This window comes from Zonotrichia albicollis, chromosome 6 (genome assembly GCF_047830755.1).
Source record: "Zonotrichia albicollis isolate bZonAlb1 chromosome 6, bZonAlb1.hap1, whole genome shotgun sequence".
In the NCBI taxonomy this organism is placed as follows: domain Eukaryota; kingdom Metazoa; phylum Chordata; class Aves; order Passeriformes; family Passerellidae; genus Zonotrichia; species Zonotrichia albicollis.
In genome coordinates this window covers 47,937,368-47,955,852 of record NC_133824.1, presented here as the reverse complement: position 1 = coordinate 47,955,852, position 18,485 = coordinate 47,937,368, and the positions used below count along the sequence as shown (strand labels likewise).

Sequence of the window (18,485 nt, the reverse complement as noted above, 5' to 3'; positions counted from 1 at the left end):
CATTCCCAGAGCCCTGCTGAACACAACAGGCTCTTGTTCCCTCATGGAGAGCCAAAAAGCCTGGTCTGAGAGAACTCAGGGATTTGGAGCAGAGGATTAGAGGCACTTCTCCCCAAATTTGGGAGGCAGCCTTTTGGCACAGCTCACTGCAGAGTCTTGATGTTTATTGCTGTGTTTTGCTGCAAAGCAGAAGCCCAGCCAATGAACCATGAAATAATTCATACAAGATTTAATTTTTCCCCTTAGATCCCTCTGAACCAGGCACCATTTTGGATAACCCTTTCATGTCAGCCTTTCCTGCTGTTTTGGGGGAGGTGGGCACATGGCTCTGGCCTCTGTCCCCTGTCACACTCTGTCCCTGTCCCAGGGGAGGTCCAGCTGGTGGGGATGCACGTGCAGGCCTTGGTGGACGCTGGTGTGAAGGCCAAGGACATCGCTGTGGTGGCCCCCTACAACCTCCAGGTGAGCTGTCCCTGTCCCTGCACACAGAGCACCACAAGAGCCAAATTTAACCAGCATTTGGGACCAGCTCCTGCACCTCTGAGCAGCTTGGGGCTGTGGAGGGAAGAGCTGTTAGCAAGGTGTTCCACTCACAGCCTCAGGAGATGCTCATCCTTGTGGGTTTGGGAGGGAGGGATTCCCCCAAAACCCTGCTGTTTTAATCCTTTGCACCCATGTATTTCCTTTAAAAGCTGCCCTTGGCCTGTTTCTCAGGTGGACATGCTCAGACAGCACCTTTGCCACAGCCACCCCGAGCTGGAAATTAAATCAGTGGATGGGTTCCAGGGCAGGGAGAAGGAGGCAGTGATCCTGTCCTTTGTCAGATCCAACAAGAAAGGTAAGACCTGGCTGCTGGAGATTGCTCCCCTGGGAATGGGGAGGAAGTGGTGTAGCCAAGTGCTGTGGTTTAATTGCAGTGCTCTAACACTTGGCTCTGGATGGATCTACTGGCAAACCCTCCCTTTTCAGGCTTTTTTGTTTAATTAATGGATATATGTGCTGTCAGGGCTGCAGGGGAGGCTCCTGTGCTACAGCAGGTCCAGGAGTGCTCAGTTTGAAGGTTCCCTGAGCACTGAGGCATCAGAAATTATTTAAACCAGCACCCTAAGAATGTCACATCCCATTAGCCCCACATTTAGGGGAGGTGGGGGGGAATTTCTTGGGTTTTGAGCCCATTTTGGGTGAGTTCCCTGCAGAAAGTGAGCAGGAGCTGGCATCCCAAGCCGTGCATGGAAAATGCTGCTTGTGGGAGCAAAATCTAGAGCAGAAAATCAAGTTCTTTGCTATCAGCAGCTGCAGTGGAAGTTAATAGCTGGAAAAAAGCTGCTGCCCTGGGGGCACAAGGCTCCTGTTCAGGGAGCTGAATGGTTTGATGGAGCTGGCTCGGCAGGATTGTTCTGTGATCACCTCTGTTCCATGCTGGGATCAATTCCCTTTCCAAACCCACAGTCCTGTGGCCCTACCTGTGCTGCTGGGGGGCTGGAAGGGGAAAAAAGGGGGGAAATATGCATGGAAGGAGGAGATGCCTCTTTTTCCAAGCCTAGAGGAGGAAAAGCAGCCTTGTGGGGAGAATGGAGGTGGGGACAGCACTAAGAATAGTCCTGATCCAGGAGTGACTCACCCCTGTGCTGCTGGGAGCTGGTGGCCCTCAGAGGGTGAGGGTCCCACAGCCCCTTCTCCTGCACAGGGAGAGGCCAAAGCTCAGGTGTGGGGCAGGAATTGCTTTTTCTGGGGCACAGGGAGGTTTCTCCTTGACCTGTTCCTCTGCAGCCATTCCTGATCCAGCAGGAAACCTTCAATTAAGGGGAAATTTTTCCCTGTGAGGGTGCTGAGGCCCTGCACAGATTGCCCAGAGAAGCTGTGGCTGTCCCATCCCTGGAAATGTCCAAAGCCAGGTTGGACAGGGCTTGGAGTCTGGGATAATGGAAGGTATCCCTGGCAGGGGGTGGAACTGGACAGGCCTTAAGGTCCTTCCCAACCCAAACCATTCCAGGATTCAAAGGAGTTGGATTTGCTCCTGCAGCTGGGTTAAACCTCATCAGAGAAACTGGGAATTGCTCCCCGAGCTGCAGAGCAGGGAGAGGGGCTCCCCCTCAGCCTGTCCCTGAGAGGCAGCCCAGGAGAGGCTGCTGAGGCAGAGCCAGGCTGGGCACTGCTCTGGCAGAGGCATTAATCTCCTCCTGCCTGGCCTGCTCGCTGTTCCCTGGAGCTGGGAGCTCGCAGCCACCCACGCTCCGCTCGCGCTGCCTGATCCTGCCTGAGTCATCCCGCACTGCCGGCTCTCGTGCTGCCTGTGAGCAGCAAAAGCTCCCAAATGGCTCTTCCTACAGACCCCAGGGGATTTGGGAGAGTGGGAGCTCTGTAGGACAGGGGAGAGCTCCTTACCTGCAGTCCCTCCTCTGTTGCAAGGTGAGCCTTTTCCACACTGCTCCATCTTGTGTTTGCTCCCAGCTCCAAGGTGAGCTTGTGTTGCGGGCCAGGCAGGGAGATATTTCCCCTTTCCATGTGCCTTCCATGCTCTTCCCTGCCCCAGGAAGCAGGGAACCTGCAGGGAGCCTGTGCAACATAGGCAGGAAGAGGAACAGCTGTGAGCAGAAATCCATAAATGCCAAATCTCACCCTCCAGCCAATAAAGCCTTGCATCCCTCGGACCAAACCCCTGCTTGGAGGGCATAGGGTCTCCCTCTACCTGTCCTCCTGCCTGACAGGGTCCCTGTCCCCTCTGGCATCCTTCCTTCCTGTTTTCCCAGGCGAGGTGGGCTTCCTGGCCGAGGAGCGGCGCATCAACGTGGCGGTGACGCGGGCGCGGCGCCAGGTGGCCGTGGTGTGTGACAGCCGCACCGTGGGCAGCCGCCCCTTCCTGCGGCGCCTGCTGGACCACCTGGCCCAGCACGGCCTCGTGCGCTCTGCCTTCGAATACCTGGATGACCTCGTGCCCCAAAACTACCCCGGGGAGGGCCAGGCCCAGCGCCAGCAGGGCCCCAAAGCACCGGGCCCCAAAGCACCAGGCCCCAAAGCGCCGGGCCCCAAAGCGCAGCCGGCTCCGGCTCCGGCTGGGAAGCACAAGGCGGCGGCGGCCGGAGCGGGGAGCCAGAAACTGGGAGCACGGAGCTCCCCGAGCAATGCCACAGCTGGGAGGGACAGCTCAGGGTCAAAGGAGGGTGGGGACAGGTTCAGGGCCATGCTGGTGGCCTTCCTGGCGAGCAGCGAGGCACAGCTGGATTTCCCAGCATCCCTGAATTCCCACGAGCGGATGCTGGTCCATGTGCTGGCAGAGGAGTACGGGCTGCAGCACCTGAGCTCTGGGGAGGGCCGGGACAGGTACATCAGTGTCCGCAAGGGAGTCCCCAAGCAGCCCACGCTGCCCTCTGAGCCCCTTCCTGAGTCCCCACTGTCCTCTGAGCCCCAGCTGCCCCCTGAGCCCCTTCCCAAACCCCCGCTGTCCTCTGAGCCCCCACTGCCCTCCGAGCCCCTTCCCGAGCTCCAGCATCCCCACGGGAACACCCCTGACCCTGTGGAGCCAAAGGAGAGCAGCAAGAGCTCAGGGAAAGTGGATCTGAAATCCCTGCACCTGGAGAGAGTCCAGAGGGAGAAAGCCAGGCGGGAGGAGGCGGCCAGGAAGGTGCAGGAGCCCAAGAGCGGCAAAAGGAAAAAGGACAAAAGTGAAGCCAAAGGTGGGTGAAGATTTTTGTAAGCAGCACAATTAATGCTCTTCCTTGAATGGGTCTTAATCCGGCTGGGTTTGCTCCAGAGTTTGGGATTTGGGCATAGAGCATGTGGTTCTTGGAAAGCTGCAGGGAGATGAGAACTGGCTGCAGCATCCAGATAGAGGGATTTGGATACTTAGAGGCACATTCTGTGAGAGGGAAAACAGTGGAGACCCTTTCCCAGGAGAGAGGCTCAGGAATCACATGGGAGGCTCCCAGGGGTGGGGAGAGGAGCTGAGGGGAGTGCCTGCCCACACTGAAGGATGTAAAGGCAGAGGCTGCCCTGGGGCTGCAGGAGGGTGAGTTTGTTCCCAGGCCCCAACCCCGGTGTGTGCTCACCTTTCCCAGCAAAGCCAGCGATCGGGAACGTGGCCGGAGAGGATTTTGATGCTCTGATCTTGGCTGCCATGGAAGCTGACAGGACCTGTGCCTTCCCCCGCTGCAAGGCCTCTGTCACCACCCTGGGCCAGCTCTGCCACCACTGCCAGCGGCTCTTCTGCCTCAGCCACCACATCCCCGAGGTAAGGAGGGGCAGGATGGGCTCAGCCTGGGAATTCTCCCTGTGGAACTCCCTGGGCATGGAGGGTTTCCTTGCAAGGAGTTTGAGCAGAGCCCTCCCTGTCAGGGCCTGTGCTGACCTCAGGTACACAGGGCTGGCAGGTGCTGCCAGCTGGGCTCTGCTCACCTCTTCCTGAGGAATTTTGTGTTTTCCTCTCATTTTGTGCCCTTCTTTACCATTTTCTGGCTCTGACACTCTGAGGCCATGTGGATAAAGTGAGGCAGAGAGCAGAAATGGAGAAGCACAAGTTTCAGGCTGAAGCGAGCCTGGACTCAATTCCCAGCTCTTTGCACGTTCCCCTCTGCATTGTGAGGGTGATCCCAGCCCTTTGCAGATTGTCTCTGCATCCTGGGGACAGGACAGGCACGGTGCAGTGCTGCCTGGCCAGCAATTCAGAATTCCCTGTGTCCTTGTTCCTCACCCTGTGGAACTCCCAGGAGCTCAGCAGCCCTATAAATCCTTGGCAAGCTTTTTCCTCTGTCAAGAGCTATCTGTTTCCATGGCAAGGAATAGTTGTATTTATGGTCACTCACATCCAGGGGGATGGAGATTTATTCCCTGCAGAATGGCCTCTCCCTGCTGAATTGTGACAAGGCTCCAACAGTGGTAGGGATTCAAATCTATGTCAGCCCTGGGAAGGGCTGTCACAGCTCTGAGGGAACAGGCTGGGACCAAACTCCATGGAAACATAAATGACTTTGGGATGGGCCAAGAAAAGGAATCAGATTTTCGGATGTCACCTGCGAGAGATAATTCCAGTATTGGACTTTGCTCATTAAAGCAGCAGATTCATGGCTAAAAAAGGTCTCCCATTCCCCAAAACTCCTTTCCCAATTCACTGGAAAGGAGGTGGAAAGAGCCACTTGAACCATCCCAAAGGATGATTTACCTGCTGTTCAGAGCCCAGGACCTGGATCTTTATATTTCATTTTGTGTGAGAGGAGCTATAAAGATGATTTAATAAAGCGCAGAATAATAAACATTAATTATGAATTATAAACACTAAGTATAAGAATAAATCTATAAAATAAATCTATAAAAATAAAGAATAAATCTATAAAAATAAAGAATAAATTTATCAAAATAAGGAATAAATCTATAAAAATATAGAATCTAAATACAAAATGAAACTAAATAAAAATAAAATGAAAATACATAGAAATAAAAGAAATAGTAAACAATGATAATAAATAGTAATCAATGATAATAATAAACAATAGTACAATGATAATTAAAATAAATCTATAAAAATAAAGAATAAATCTATAAAAATATAGAATCTAAATATAAAATGAAACTAAATAAAAATAAAATGAAAATACATAGAAATAAAATAAATAGTTAACAATGATAATAAATAGTAAACTATGATAATAAACAATAATAGTACAATAATAATTGAAATAAAATTAAATAAAACAGTATAAGTAAATATATAAATTAATTACATAAAAATAGTAAACAATGATAATAAAATAATGAACTGAAATTGTAAAAATATGTAAGTATATAAAGCCATATAACAGCACAATGTATAATAGTATATAACGAAATGCTGAGAATGGCTGTAAATGGTGGGAGATGATTCCAGGGGGATGCAGTCAGGCCCCACAGGAATTGCAGGCTCGGGGAGTGGCAGCCCCTGGCTGCCAGGAGGGTGATCCATGCCCCGGTGCCCGTTCTCTCCGCAGGGGCACGGCTGTGGGGACAGGGCCAAGGCGCAGGCCCGGCAGCGCATCAGCCGCGAGGGGATCCTGTACCCCGGCAGCGGCCCCAAGGACAAATCCCTGGATCCCGCCAGGCGAGCCCACCTCCAGCGCCGCCTAGACCAGAAGCTCGGCGAGCTGACGAGCCAGAGGAAGGGCAAAAAGAAAGACAAGGAGAAATGAAGGACCTGAATCCTGCTTTTTTAACCTCAAAGCCCCAGATCCCCTGGGGCAAAGCTGCTGTGCTGGGCCTGGGTGGAATAGGGGGCTCCATTCTGGGGGGAAACCTGGAGCTGGGAGCCTTCCCGAGGTGCAGGGGAGGGAGAGCTGCTGCATTGTCCTGGTTATCCCTACAGACACGGTGATGGATGCACTCAGGGGCCAGAGCATGCTGGTGAAACGGGCATTAAACACCCAAAGCTGTCACTGTCACATCGGTCCCTGCGGCAGCACATGATGGATGCCTGGAAACAGGAACGTGGGAGGCATGGAAAACCATGGGTGACCCTGTGCTCCAGGGAGGATGGCTGAGGAAATGGATGTGTCCCAGCCCAGCAATCCCCTGGCTCTGCTCAGAGCTGGAGGGAGCCAGCCTGTCCACACTGCAGCCATTCCCTCCCCACCTGTGCCAGGGGCTCAGGAGGGGGCTCAGCCCTGCTCCAGGGATGGGAACAGGGATGGATTTGGGCCTCAAGCCCAAACCATGCTGGCACCACGAGGAGCTGGTCCAGCACATGGAAGCGTTTTCCTAGGAGAGCCTTCCTGTGCCACTGGGAGGTCTCTCCCTCCTCACTGCTGCCTGTCCCTTGCCAGAGCTGTCCTGCTTCCCACAGAGCTCCTTGGAGGCTGATTCCCACTGGGAAAGCCCACAGTGACAGCAGGTGCAGCCATGTGAGCTTTTCAGGTGAGAGGGAGCCTTGTGTCCATCCTGGACCTTTTCCTAATCCTTCACACAGAGTCCATCCATCCCACGCCCAAAATAGCTCCAGCAGCATTTTCTGTCCCCAGGATGAAGGAGAAGGTGCAGAGGTGCTTCCAAATAGGAATGGCTGGAGAGGAGCACAAGAAAAATGCCTAAACCCACACATTCCCCATCCTTCTGGGGCTAAACCTCACAGATTCCAGCACTTCTGGAAGTCACTCACCTCATCCCAAGTAAAGCTCAGCAGTTGGCAGGAGCTGCCAGACAGCCAAGGATTTCTGTGTCCATCTCTTCCCAAATACTTGGCTGGGATAGCTGATAAGCACATTTTCCCCCAAACCTCGTGGGCTGTGAGCACTGGCTGTGAACAACTTCCCACTTCACTGTGAAAAACTTCATCCTTCAAACCCCTCCATGCTTGGCTGGTGCCTTGGTGCTGTGCATCACGCATGGAGGGGTGGCACTGGCTCCCCTGGCAGTGGGTGGGACGGGGAGAGGTGGGGAAGTGTGGGAGAAGGGAATCTGGGCACCAGTGAGTGGAGGGGGATGATGGAACAGGGACATCACAGCCCTGTCCCAAAGGGAAGGTCAGGCAGCACAGATGGGAAGGGAAAAGTGCCACCAGCTCAGGGGATAACTCACCTTGGAGTTAATTTTTAACCAGGGAAAAGCAGATAAATGGCTCATTCACAGCTTTTTCCCTGCTCAGGTTATCCAAGCAGCCACATCCCAGCCTGTGCTCATGCCACGGTGCCATTTCCATGGCACAGGGTCCCAGACACCCCCAGACTTTCCAGCCTGGCTTCCCACCAGCATCCTGCAGGCAGGGAAAAGCCAAGGCTGCAGGCTCCAGGGATGTGGCCCCAGTGCATCCTCTGCTCTCCAGCCTGTGCCATGAGGGGCTCCATCACCCTCCACAAACCAGAGTGGGAATTAGCTCCCCAAAAATCCCAAACCTGGCTTGGGACAGAGCCCAGCAGCAGACAGGATCCACACAAGCTTCCTTCTAAAACAGGAGTTGGGCTTAAAAATTATAAAATTAGGGACCTTTTTTACATGCCTTGGGTCACAAGGCAAAGATGTTCTTCTCTATGCCCAAATCTTGGATAAAACAGGTTATAGGGTAAGTCACAGCCCAAGACCAGGATTAGGGGCTGGAATAAACAATCCCCAGTTGTGAGAGTTGTGTTAAGGAGCAGGAATTTGGAGTGCTGTCCTGAGCACTCTGAGGGTGAGTTTGGGTTGGAAAAGTGGCTGGGGTGGGAAAAGCTGCCCCTGATCCTACTGGACCTTTAGGGGATGTTCCCAGTGTGGATCTGACCTCAAACCCAAGAGGTTGGAAACCAAGTGGTTGGAAACCCATCCCTGCCTATGCAGCCAGTGGAGATGGGCAGGGATTTGCTGTGTGGGGGAACAGACAGGAGGAGAAGTCGTATGTAACAATTGATTTTCTGCTGTTATTGCTCCCTTTTTCCATTCTCACTGGAAACATTCCAACCCTGGCACAGGGCACCAAAGTCACTACAAAAGATCCCCTCAGGATCACCACCCACGCCAGGCTGGCTCTTGGCACCCCCCTCACGATTCCCACCCAAAAACCGCCTTCCAAAGGAATCCCACCCAAGAACCACCTTCCAAAGGAATCCCCCCTCTCCCTCGCTCAGAGTCCCCATTTGAGGATTCCGTGGATTTCAAGGCCGTTGGAAGAACGCGGAACACTTGGGAGCTGCAGTTTGGGGAGGTTCCTGCTGGTTTTGGTCCATTTGGCTCCTTCCTGGCAGCTCTGGCCCGGCACTTCCAGGGCTGACCTGGAATGTGCCCACGGAGCCGCTCTCCATGCTCCGGGTGCTTTGGGCCCCTCAGCAGCTCGGCCCTGTGGGTGCCACCGAGTCCCTGCTGTGGGCCCGCTGTCCCCAGGATCTGGGGACCCTAATTCCTGCGCAGCGGGTGCCACATGGAGACGGGCTTGCGGAGCGTGGCCAGCATCTGGTTCCAGTGCGTGGTGCCCATGCCGCTGGCCGCCGGCCCGATCAGCACATGGCCCGTGTTGTCACCGCGCCCGTCCTCGCCGCTCTCGGCCACCGTCACGCGCAGGGACAGCTCCTGCCGGGCACGGGGATGTCACCACACACACACAGAGCCAGATGCATGTCCTTGTGCCCTCTGCATGGGACATGCACCCACCAGGCCAGCACATCTGTGCGTCACCACCCAGCCTGCCATAGCCCACACACACATGGCCCTCTGGGCCCACACCCTGTTCAAGCCCACCCCCTGTTCTTGAGGCCCCCCAAATCCCTAAATACCCACCCTCATATCCCCCCAGACTAACACATCCCCCTCTTTTTACCCCACATCCCCCTCTTTTTACCCCACATCCCCTAACCCATCTTCGCCCTGTCCACATACCAAACCATCCCTGTACACCCTGCTGTATTCCAACCCACACATCCATATCCTCCCTCCAGCAGCCATTTCCACACATCCACACCTCTCCAAGCAGCCCCCACACATCCATATACCCCACAACAGCCCACACACACATCCACCCCAAACCAGACCCACACACACCCACAACCCCCAAAATGAGCCCCCAGAACACCACACCCCCAGGAGCTCCCCTGAGGAGCCCTGGGATGTGCCCCCCCAGGCTGAGCCAGACCTGGAGCACGATGGCGGGCACGGAGAAGATCATGGCCTCGTTGAACACGGGGTTGGTGTCTCCCCTCTTCACCGCTGTCTTCTTCTTGCTGATCTTCCTCCCGTCCTGCAGCAGGTACACCTTGACGAAGGGATCTGCTCGGAGGGCAGGAGAGGGATCAGTGTTCCCAATCATGTGGGGAAAGCAGGGGGACCTTTCTGGTGGCCCTTCCCAGCAGTTCTGTCCTCACAGGGAGCCACTCCCATGTAGCAAAACAGGATAAATCAGGACAAACCCCACCTTGGAGCCCCCCTCACCTGCAGTCACCTTCCCATTGCTCCACACCAGGTTCTTGGCTTTGACCACCACCACAGTGAGCCGCTCGGCCGTGGGCAGGTAGCTCAGGGAGAGCAGGATCTCCCCCACCGTGTCCACCGCCTGAGGGACACCACAGTCAGGACACAGCCGCGTCCCAAAGCCCTGCTGGGAGCAGGGACACCGCTGGCTCACCTTGTTGGTGTCCTGCAGGTAGAGCCAGGCGTTGAAGGGGCGCGAGGCCAGCTCCAGGTCGGAGAGCTTGAGCTCGGCCACGCCGGTGCTGACGCTGCGCTCGTCCTCGTCCACGCCGAAGACGGAGAAGCGCAGGCTGTTCTCCTCCAGCGCCGCCGGGTCCAGCGGCACCGAGAAGCGCTCGTCGAACGCCACCGAGTAGGAGCTCCTCTGGATCTGCCGTGGGAAGGGGGAATAGCCCTGGCACGCCTGGGGCTGGGGGCTGCAGCCCTGCTCGGCCCCAGCTCATGGGGATCCCCAGGGAATGCCCCATCCAACCGGGAGGGTTTATTCCCGACCTGACCGCAGCAACTGCTCGGTCATTGGGGTGAAAATCAGGGCTGTGACCTGCCCCAGTGACTGTTAATTAGTTTAATTAGAGAATCAGCATTGGCCCAGTGCTCTCAGATAGATCCCAAGCCCCTGGGAGTGTGGATGCACATCCAGCTTGGCCGTATCAGGCAACAGGATTTATGGCTGCAAGACATAACCCTCAGCCATTCCCCAAGCAGAACCAGCTCCTGAATGTGCCCAGTGGGAATGGAGCTGTGTCCCTGTATCAAGTCATTCCCTGGGAGCAGAGGCAGCAGCAGCTCCCATGGCTCATCCTGCAGGTGCTGATCCCAAAGAACTGGCTGAGGGGGAGTGCTCTGAAGTCATGGATTTAGGGATTTTTTTTTTTCCCACTACTCCAGCCCTGTTTTAGCATCCAACATGTCACAGGGAAACCAGGGGTTTGTCCCATGGGATGGAAGGTTGCAGCCTTGGATAGCATGGAGCAAAGTAGAACCACCAGCTCCCCAAAGCCACCCAAATCTGGGTGGAGTAGGGACCTCTCTGTGGGACTCTGTCACCCCAAAAGCCCCCCAGGAGATTTTCCTCCGAGGACTCTCCAGTCATCTCCTCCAAGGACTCTCTCCTGTCTCAATCTGCTCCTAACCCTGATCCATCCCTGGGATAAAGGACACAAAGGCAGCACCTGCCATTCCTGCCTTCTTGGTCCATGCTCTCCCACTGGATACCACCAACCTCCAGAGTTCCTCTGTGTGAAGAGCAGATTTTAAAGCCCTGCAGATTTTACAGACTCTCTGTCTGCAGCCCACGCTGTATTTTGGGAGCTCTGGATCAAGTACAACCAAACAGGAGCTGCTATTTAAAAACCCTCCAGAAGCACTGGGGGAAAAAAAAGCAGCTGGGTCTTTATCCATGGCCTTGGGGCAGCTGAGGAGGTAAATTGTGCTGGTGAATTATAAATAATGACACTAAATAATAAATATCTCCAGAGCATAAATAAAGAGCCAGAGATTTGGATGGGAAAATGGTCTAAAAGGGCACTGTGGAAATATTTTGGAGGCAGCAGCCAGTTTGTGGGGATGGAATGGCACCTCTACCCCAGTGGAGAGGTGCCTCAATGGGGACCAAATTCCCACTCCTTGCTGGGATATCCTGATTAAATCAAACTGACTCTGCAACAGAGGAGCTGTTGGAAGAAAACTGAGGCTCCTGCTTTCCAAAAGCAGCTTTTGAGGCACTTAAAAAGGGAGGTTTTGCGCCAGAGCCAACCCTGGTTGTGGCTGTCAGCGCTGCCACATGGATTTTCCACTGCCCCATCCTTTGTGGGGAGGGAAAAGCACTGGGGCTGCTATGGGAAGGAGAGGGACTGTGGGGACTCAGGGGACTGTGGGGCCATGGCAAGGCACAGCAGCACCTGCCCAAACTGCCACTGCCCCCCAAATCCCACCCCAGGCCTCCACATGCCACAGGGTCCCTTCCCCAGCAGGGACAGCCAAGCAGGAAAACCTGCCCCCAGCCACGCTTGGAGATGACACAGTCAGCCCAAATCCCAGCCAAGAGGGGAGAGACATTCCTGCCTCTGCCGGGTTTCTGATATGCAAACCCTCCTTGGACATCCCTCAAAATCCTGTGCCAATCCAGAGCTCTCTGCTCCCAAATCCCATCACTGCTGTGGGGAGCTGAGACCCACCTCAAAATCCCATGTCACCCACATCCAGCCTGGAATTCCATACACCCAAATCCCACCATTTCCTTGGGGAGTTGATATCCCCCAAATCCTGTGCCAAACCATTCTTCATCCTGGCATGCCTGGAGCTTCCAAACCCCACCATTTCCTTGGGGAGCTGTTATCCCCCAAATTCTGTGCCAGCAGGCGTTTCTGATATGCAAACCCACCTGGGACATCCCTCAAAATCCTGTGCCAATCCAGAGCTCTCTGCTCCCAAATCCCATCACTGCTTTGGGGAGCTGAGACTCACCCCAAAATCCATTGTCAACCACATCCAGCCTGGAATTCCATACACCCAAATCCTATGACTGCGTTGGGGAACGGATATCCACCAAATTCTGTGCCAGACCATTCCTGATCCTAGCATGCCTGCAGCTCCCTGGTCCCAAACCTCACAATTTCCTTGGGGAGCTGATATTCCCCAGATTCTGTGCCAACCATTCCTGATTCTGGTGTGCCTGAAGCTCCCTGCTCCCAAACCCCATTCCCCACTTCCTTGGTGAGCTGATATCCCCTAAATCCTGTGCCAACCATTCCTGATCCTGGCATGCTTGACACTACCTGCTCTCAAACCACACAATTTCCTTGGGGAGCTGATATCCCCCAGATCCTGGGCCAACCATTCCTGATCCTGCCATGCCTGCAGCTCCCTGCTCCCACCATTTTCTCGGGGAATGAGGCCAGGGGACGCTGCCCCCCAAATCCCCAGGGTGATCCAGGCGTTCCCAGGGCTCTGTTGGGGAAGGAGGGGCTCACCCGGGAGATGCCGACGATCTGCTCGGCCGGCAGGAGGCTGATCCGCATGAAGCACGACTCGAAGCGCGCGTCCTCCTTCTCCAGCAGGTCCTTGCCCTGCAGCAGCGTGACATGCAGGGCGGCCGCCCTCGCGTCGTACTCCATGCACACCTCCACCTGCCCCACCGTGAAATCCTGCCCGAAGTTGTTCCCGATGGACGAGATGGAGTTGAGCGAGTCGGCCGAGATGGATTTCCGCAGGGGGCCATAGTGGGCCAGGCCCAGGTCTCTGCCCATCAGCTCCAGGCTGCCCAGCTCCTGGATGCTCTCCAAGGTGTCCTCTGCCCTCAGGCTGCTCTTGCGGGATGAAGAGCTCCGGCCTGGAGCCCGCTGTGAGCCCGGGGCCAGCCCTCGCTGCCAGGGAAAGGAGAGCAGGCGCTGCCACCCATCCCAATCCCATCCCTCTGTGCTGAGCAGGACAGCTGGGCTTCTCCTATCCCATCCCATCCCAATCCCATCCCTCTGTGCCGAGCCAGACAGCTGGGCTTCTCCTATCCCATCCCATCCCATCCCATCCCATCCCATCCCATCCCATCCCATCCCATCCCATCCCATCCCATCCCAATCCCATCCCAATCCCATCCCTCTGTGCCGAGCCAGACAGCTGGGCTTCTCCTATCCCATCCCAATCCCATCCCTCCGTGCTGAGCAGGACAGCTGGGCTTCTCCTATCCCATCCCAATCCCAATCCCAATCCCAATCCCAATCCCAATCCCAATCCCAATCCCAATCCCACCCCTCCGTGCTAGCAGGACAGCTGGGCTTCTCCTATCCCATTTCAATCCCATCCCTCCGTGCTGAGCAGGACAGCTGGGCTTCTCCTATCCCATCCCAATCCCAATCCAAATCCCATCCCTCCGTGCTGAGCAGGACAGCTGGGCTTCTCCTATCCCATCCCAATCCCAATCCAAATCCCATCCCTCCGTGCTGAGCAGGACAGCTGGGCTTCTCCTATCCCATCCCATCCCATCCCTCCGTGCTGAGCAGGACAGCTGGGCTTCTCCTATCCCATCCCAATCCCAATCCAAATCCCATCCCTCCGTGCCCAGCCGGACAGCTGGGCTTCTCCAGCGCCTCCTTGGACGCATCCCGGCCCCTGCCTGGCCTCAAGCTGCCGCGGCAGCGAGCCCGGATCTTCCCGCAGCTCCCGGCTCCAGCCATACCCCAAAAGCTCCAGCAGCCCCAGGCTGCTGCCTGTGGCCGTTCCACCCCGCGAGGGGATCCAGGAGATGCTCCCACCCCTCCGGCATCCCGCAAAGGGAAGGAGACAGAGGCAGCTTCCCCCTTGCCTTGTTCCTGATGTCCGGGCACGCTGCTCCGTACTTCTGCTCCAGGTACCGGTAGTCATAGTTGGGGAAGGGGGACGGGGCTGGGTAGCTCCCGGAGCGCCACAGCTTCCACAGGTTGATGGCTGCGATTCCCAGCAGCGCCAAGGCGCCGGCGGCGTAGAGCCCGATCTCCCAGCGCGGGGGGCTGGAGGCCACTGCGGGGACAGGGGGACAGAGAGACAAGGGGACAGGGGCTGGTCACCACCCCGGCAAGGAGCCTCAGCCTCGGCTCCAAGCTCCGGGCCGAGGAGGGAATAAACGCAGCTCCCAGCCGGGTCGGGCAGAGGCTCTGCCAGCCAGAAATGCCAGCCCTGGCTCGGCTTTCCCGGGAGATGGAGTTCTCCTGTGCCCCCACTCCCAGCGAGCGGCCGTGTCACTCCCCAGGTGCCGGGGGTCCCTTTGCTCTGTGCCACCGGCAGTTGTGCCCAGCGCACATCTGCATCGCCCTCGGCCCAGGCAAAGCCGGGAGAAGGGAAAAACCAAAGGGAAAAGCTGCGGGAAACAGGCAGAGAGCCCGCGGGGAGGGAGCGGCGGGCTGGGCTGCGAGCGGCTCCTGCTGCATTGCACCAGCCTCCATCGCCGCGCGCCGAACCGGCACCGAGCGCCCCGTGCGACACCGGAGGGACGGGGACAACGGGAGAGAGAGCGGGAAACGGGAGAGAGAGCGGGAAACGGGAGGAGGATTCCTCATCCCGGAGTCCCCCGGCAGCCCCGCGCCGCAGCGCTCCCGCTACCTCCTCCGGAGCCGGAAAAAGCCCGAAGCCAGGCTGAACTCCCACATCGCATCCGAGCGCAGGGACAACCTGCTGCTCCCCCCAGCCCTCCTCCAGCAGGAACAGCAGAAGGAGCTGAGCATTCCCAGCCAAAGCGAATTGGATCCCCGGAAAAGCCCACGGGGAGCTCCGAGGTTAAATATTGGGATGGGACCCGGCTCCTGCTTCACCCAAAGCCCTGAAGGGCTCTGCTCCATCCCTGCATCCCGGCCAAGGACGCTGTGGGAAGCAGTTGGAGGCTTCCCGTGCCAGAGCTCCCAGGCTCCTGCTATGGTGGAGGGGCAAAATTGGGAATGAAAATAAAAATAGCAGGATAATCTTTTACTGGCTCCTACCTCTGAGGAACTCCTAGAGCAAATCCCAGCTGAACTGGAACTTGCTTCCCCCTCATCCCTGCCTGTTTCTGAGGGCTGAGCGCTCAGGTTGGAAAACTTGGAGGTTTTAAGGGTTTTACCCTTGCTTTAGGAAGCAAAACCCAGCGGGCACACGGAGCAGAGGGTTCTCCTCATGGAAAGCAGCAAGGACCAGCCCCAAAACGATGTCGGTGTGAGCGCCAGCAGCTCTGCCCCGACCCCTTCCCGGCTCCCTGGGGAGGACTCACCGCTGAAGCGGGATCTGCTCACGTGCCCGGTGTCCATGGCAAACGCTCCCGGCGAGGGGACAGCCTGGAATGCGTGAGACACGGCACACAGCGTCAGGATGAACGGGAGGACTCAAAGATCCAACGCCTGGTGGTTTTCCAGCAGGGACTCTCCATCACTTCTCCCCCTCCATCGCTCCCGGCCCTGGCTCCTCTCAGGCACCGGCAGGAGCTGCAGGAGGGACGGGAACGCTCGGGAAGGGGCAGAGCTGCTCGATTTGCCACGGGAGCCTCTAAACAGGAAACATTCCCAAGCTCTCCGTGTGCGGTATCCCTCCTCCAGGAGCCCTCCAAGCCCTTTGCTGCTTTTCCAGCTGAAACCTTCCTCTGCCTCCTGCAGTCTCCCAGCCTTTGCCGAGGTTTGCCCTGGGCCCAGCCGAGGGGGGCAGCCCCGTTCCCCCATTTTGTGGTCACTGAGGGGTTTAGGGGATGTGGTTCCCCAGGAATCAGCTCCTGCAGTGGGAAAGCTCTGTTGCCTTCCCCCCCAAAAAGGGTTTTTCACAGTCAGGTCAAAAGGAATTTGCTCTCCCAGGCAGATCCCAGCACAAGCACCAGGGATGCTGAGGGGGGTTTATCCAAGCCAGCTACTCCTGCTGTGTAAAGGGGGCTTTGGAATCCCCAAAAACACCCAACAAGCAAATCCAGGGATTTGCTGGAACTGACCAGCACCCCCTGTTCCCTGGCATCCGTGCCAAGGAATCACAGACCATGGAGAGCTGTGAGATCCCACAGAACCCCACAGGGACACAACCTCAGCACTGCACCTAAACCCCTCACACCTCCCCCTGAGCCCCCAGCCCTTCCCCAGAATTCCCAAAGCCCACCCAGGGAGCTGGACTGGCCTCAGGCACTGCATGGGGGTGATCAACTCCCCCAAAACCACCCAGGCTTGGACTTTAACAGGCAAAAGTGGGAATTTCATGGCATGGATATCAGCTGCGCTGGCCTGGCCCCCTCTGCAGGGGCACAGGGCCCATCCCTGGGACAGCAGGAGGATGGGGAGCCCTGACTGTGACCCGAAGTGACAGAGATGCTGGGATGAGGCTGGGAGGTGCCCAAATCCTGCCCACCTCCTCCCTCTGGCACAAACCTCCCTGTGCAATGGATAAATTCCCAGTCCTGCCCTGGCTGGGAACGTGCTGAGCTCATGTCATGGCCTGAGCTCAGCTCAGGGCCCACTTTGCTGTTTAGAGCAGAAAATTGACATTTTAACAGAGCAACATGATGGAGATTTACCCTAAACTGCCTCTTTTTCTGCCCTGAAAAGCCCCTGCACCCAAGCAAGGTGCTCTGATCCTCTCCCTGCTTCCCAATTATTTTAATATGAGAACAGCAAAGTTTTCAGGACTGACTTTCCCTGCAGGAGGACAAACATCCCCTTTAAACCCCCTCCATCTCTTCCCAATTTCCTCTGGAAATTAGAAGGAATTCCTAATTTTTCTTTCCTTTCAGAGCTTCTCTCCCCCAAACCTCCCTCTCTAATGAGCTCTAAGCAGCAAGTTAAGCAGATTTCCAAGGCATCACCTGGAAAGAGACTGCAGTGCTCAGCACTGGGATGAAACCCAGAGGTATTTTCCTATTAGGAAAACAGCATCAATCTCTCCTGAGTGAGAAAACGGGGGCGGAGGTGCTCAGGGAAGGATTTATGGGGTATTTTTTGTTAACTGAGCTCTTCCCTGGAGCGTTGCACCGAGCTGCTCCAACACCCCCCTGACCTGCTGCTCAAATCCCTGGGAAATCAAGCCTGAGGCATTGGGAAGGGAAGAGGCACGGCTCTCCTGCTGCTGGCAGCACTGGGATTGATGGGTTTTTCACCCCCAGACCTCAGGATCAGGCTGCAGAGCCCTGGTTTGGGGTGCAGAGCCCCAGAAAGGGGTGCAGAGTGCCAGATTTGGGGTGCAGAGCCTTCTCCATCCATCCCAACACCCCAGGGCCAGGGCAGCTTCATTTTCCCTGGGAGCTGCTGCAGAGCTCAGGTCCCTTTTCCTGCTTGGAGGGACAATATAACAGCTCAAGGGGGGAGAGAAAAACAGCACCAAAGCGGCCTGTCCCTCCAGAAAAGGGGTCCCCAGCCTTCACGGGGCTGTCACCTCGCTGCTGCCAAGGCCACAGGCACAGACACCCCGAGTGCTGTCCCCAAAGCACCTGGGCCAGCCTGGCTATGACCCCCGAGCACGCTGCAGTCCCCAAACACCCCAGCCCGGGTTCCAGCGCTGTCCCTGCCCATCCTCGCTGCCTGTCCTGCCCCGGGGCCGGAGCGCTGGGCCCGGGCTGAGCCCAGCTCGGTGCCGCCGGTCCCGCAGCGCTGCCCGGGCCAGCCCAGCCCGGCTCCAGCCGCAGGGCACACCAGCGGCACGGATGGAGTTTGCTCCTGGCACCCATAGAGACGCATCCCAAACTTGCCAAAACAGAAGGATTTGGGCTCTGCTGTCACCCATCGCCCCCCCCCAGGGGACACATCCCACCCAACCCGGGCCCCCCGCGCTTTACCTGGACAGGTACAAATCCTCAGGGACCTGCGGGGCATCCGCCGAGCTGGGTCCGCTCCCTCGGGCCGGGGAGGACCCTGTGAGCCCCGGGGCCGGCGCTGGGCACCGGGCAGAGCCCCCCGCGCCGCCCGGGGGTCCCCAGCTCAGCCCCGGGATCCTCGGGTGGCCCCAGCCCCGAGATGCTCCCCGGGCCCCGTGGGTCCAGAGCCAGCCCGGGATCCGGGATGGATCGGGATGCCCCCCCGGAGCCGGGATGCTCCCGGCGGTGCGGGACCCGGAGCGGCTCCGCTCCCTCGCCCAGCCCAGCCCGGGGCGGAGCCGCCGCTCACCCGTGCCATGAGCTGGGCGGGCTC

At 57.0% G+C, this 18,485-nt stretch overlaps 2 protein-coding genes across 4 annotated transcripts in view; one reads left to right on the top strand and one right to left on the bottom strand.

The window, feature by feature from the left end:
* Window positions 1-8,478, top strand: part of IGHMBP2 (immunoglobulin mu DNA binding protein 2) — a 26,097-nt gene extending 17,619 nt beyond the window's left edge. Inside the window, exons 11-16 of one of the 2 annotated variants that reach the window (XR_012580899.1) lie at window positions 368-462; window positions 715-838; window positions 2,751-3,674; window positions 4,056-4,228; window positions 5,958-6,876; window positions 6,981-8,478. Coding sequence is in view for 1 of the 2 variants with exons in the window: in XM_074543570.1 (XP_074399671.1) it covers window positions 368-462; window positions 715-838; window positions 2,751-3,674; window positions 4,056-4,228; window positions 5,958-6,155 (1,514 nt within the window). In the remaining variant the exon portion in view is untranslated. Of the gene's footprint in view, window positions 1-367; window positions 463-714; window positions 839-2,750; window positions 3,675-4,055; window positions 4,229-5,957 lie in introns of both variants that reach the window. The other variant, XM_074543570.1, reaches the window with a different exon arrangement.
* SYT12 (synaptotagmin 12) lies at window positions 8,332-18,485 on the bottom strand. 2 transcript variants are annotated; one of them, XM_074543573.1, is made up of 8 exons: window positions 18,134-18,485; window positions 15,605-15,815; window positions 14,192-14,385; window positions 12,864-13,256; window positions 10,046-10,261; window positions 9,853-9,973; window positions 9,557-9,690; window positions 8,332-8,997 (listed from the first exon to the last, which is right to left on the bottom strand). In XM_074543573.1, exons 2-8 carry the CDS (start codon window positions 15,639-15,641, stop codon window positions 8,824-8,826), a joined length of 1,269 nt encoding a protein of 422 aa, XP_074399674.1. In that variant the 5' UTR covers window positions 15,642-15,815; window positions 18,134-18,485; the 3' UTR covers window positions 8,332-8,823. The 2 variants fall into 2 exon arrangements, with proteins under 2 accessions (XP_074399674.1, XP_074399673.1); XM_074543572.1 differs by having other exon boundaries at window positions 15,605-15,668.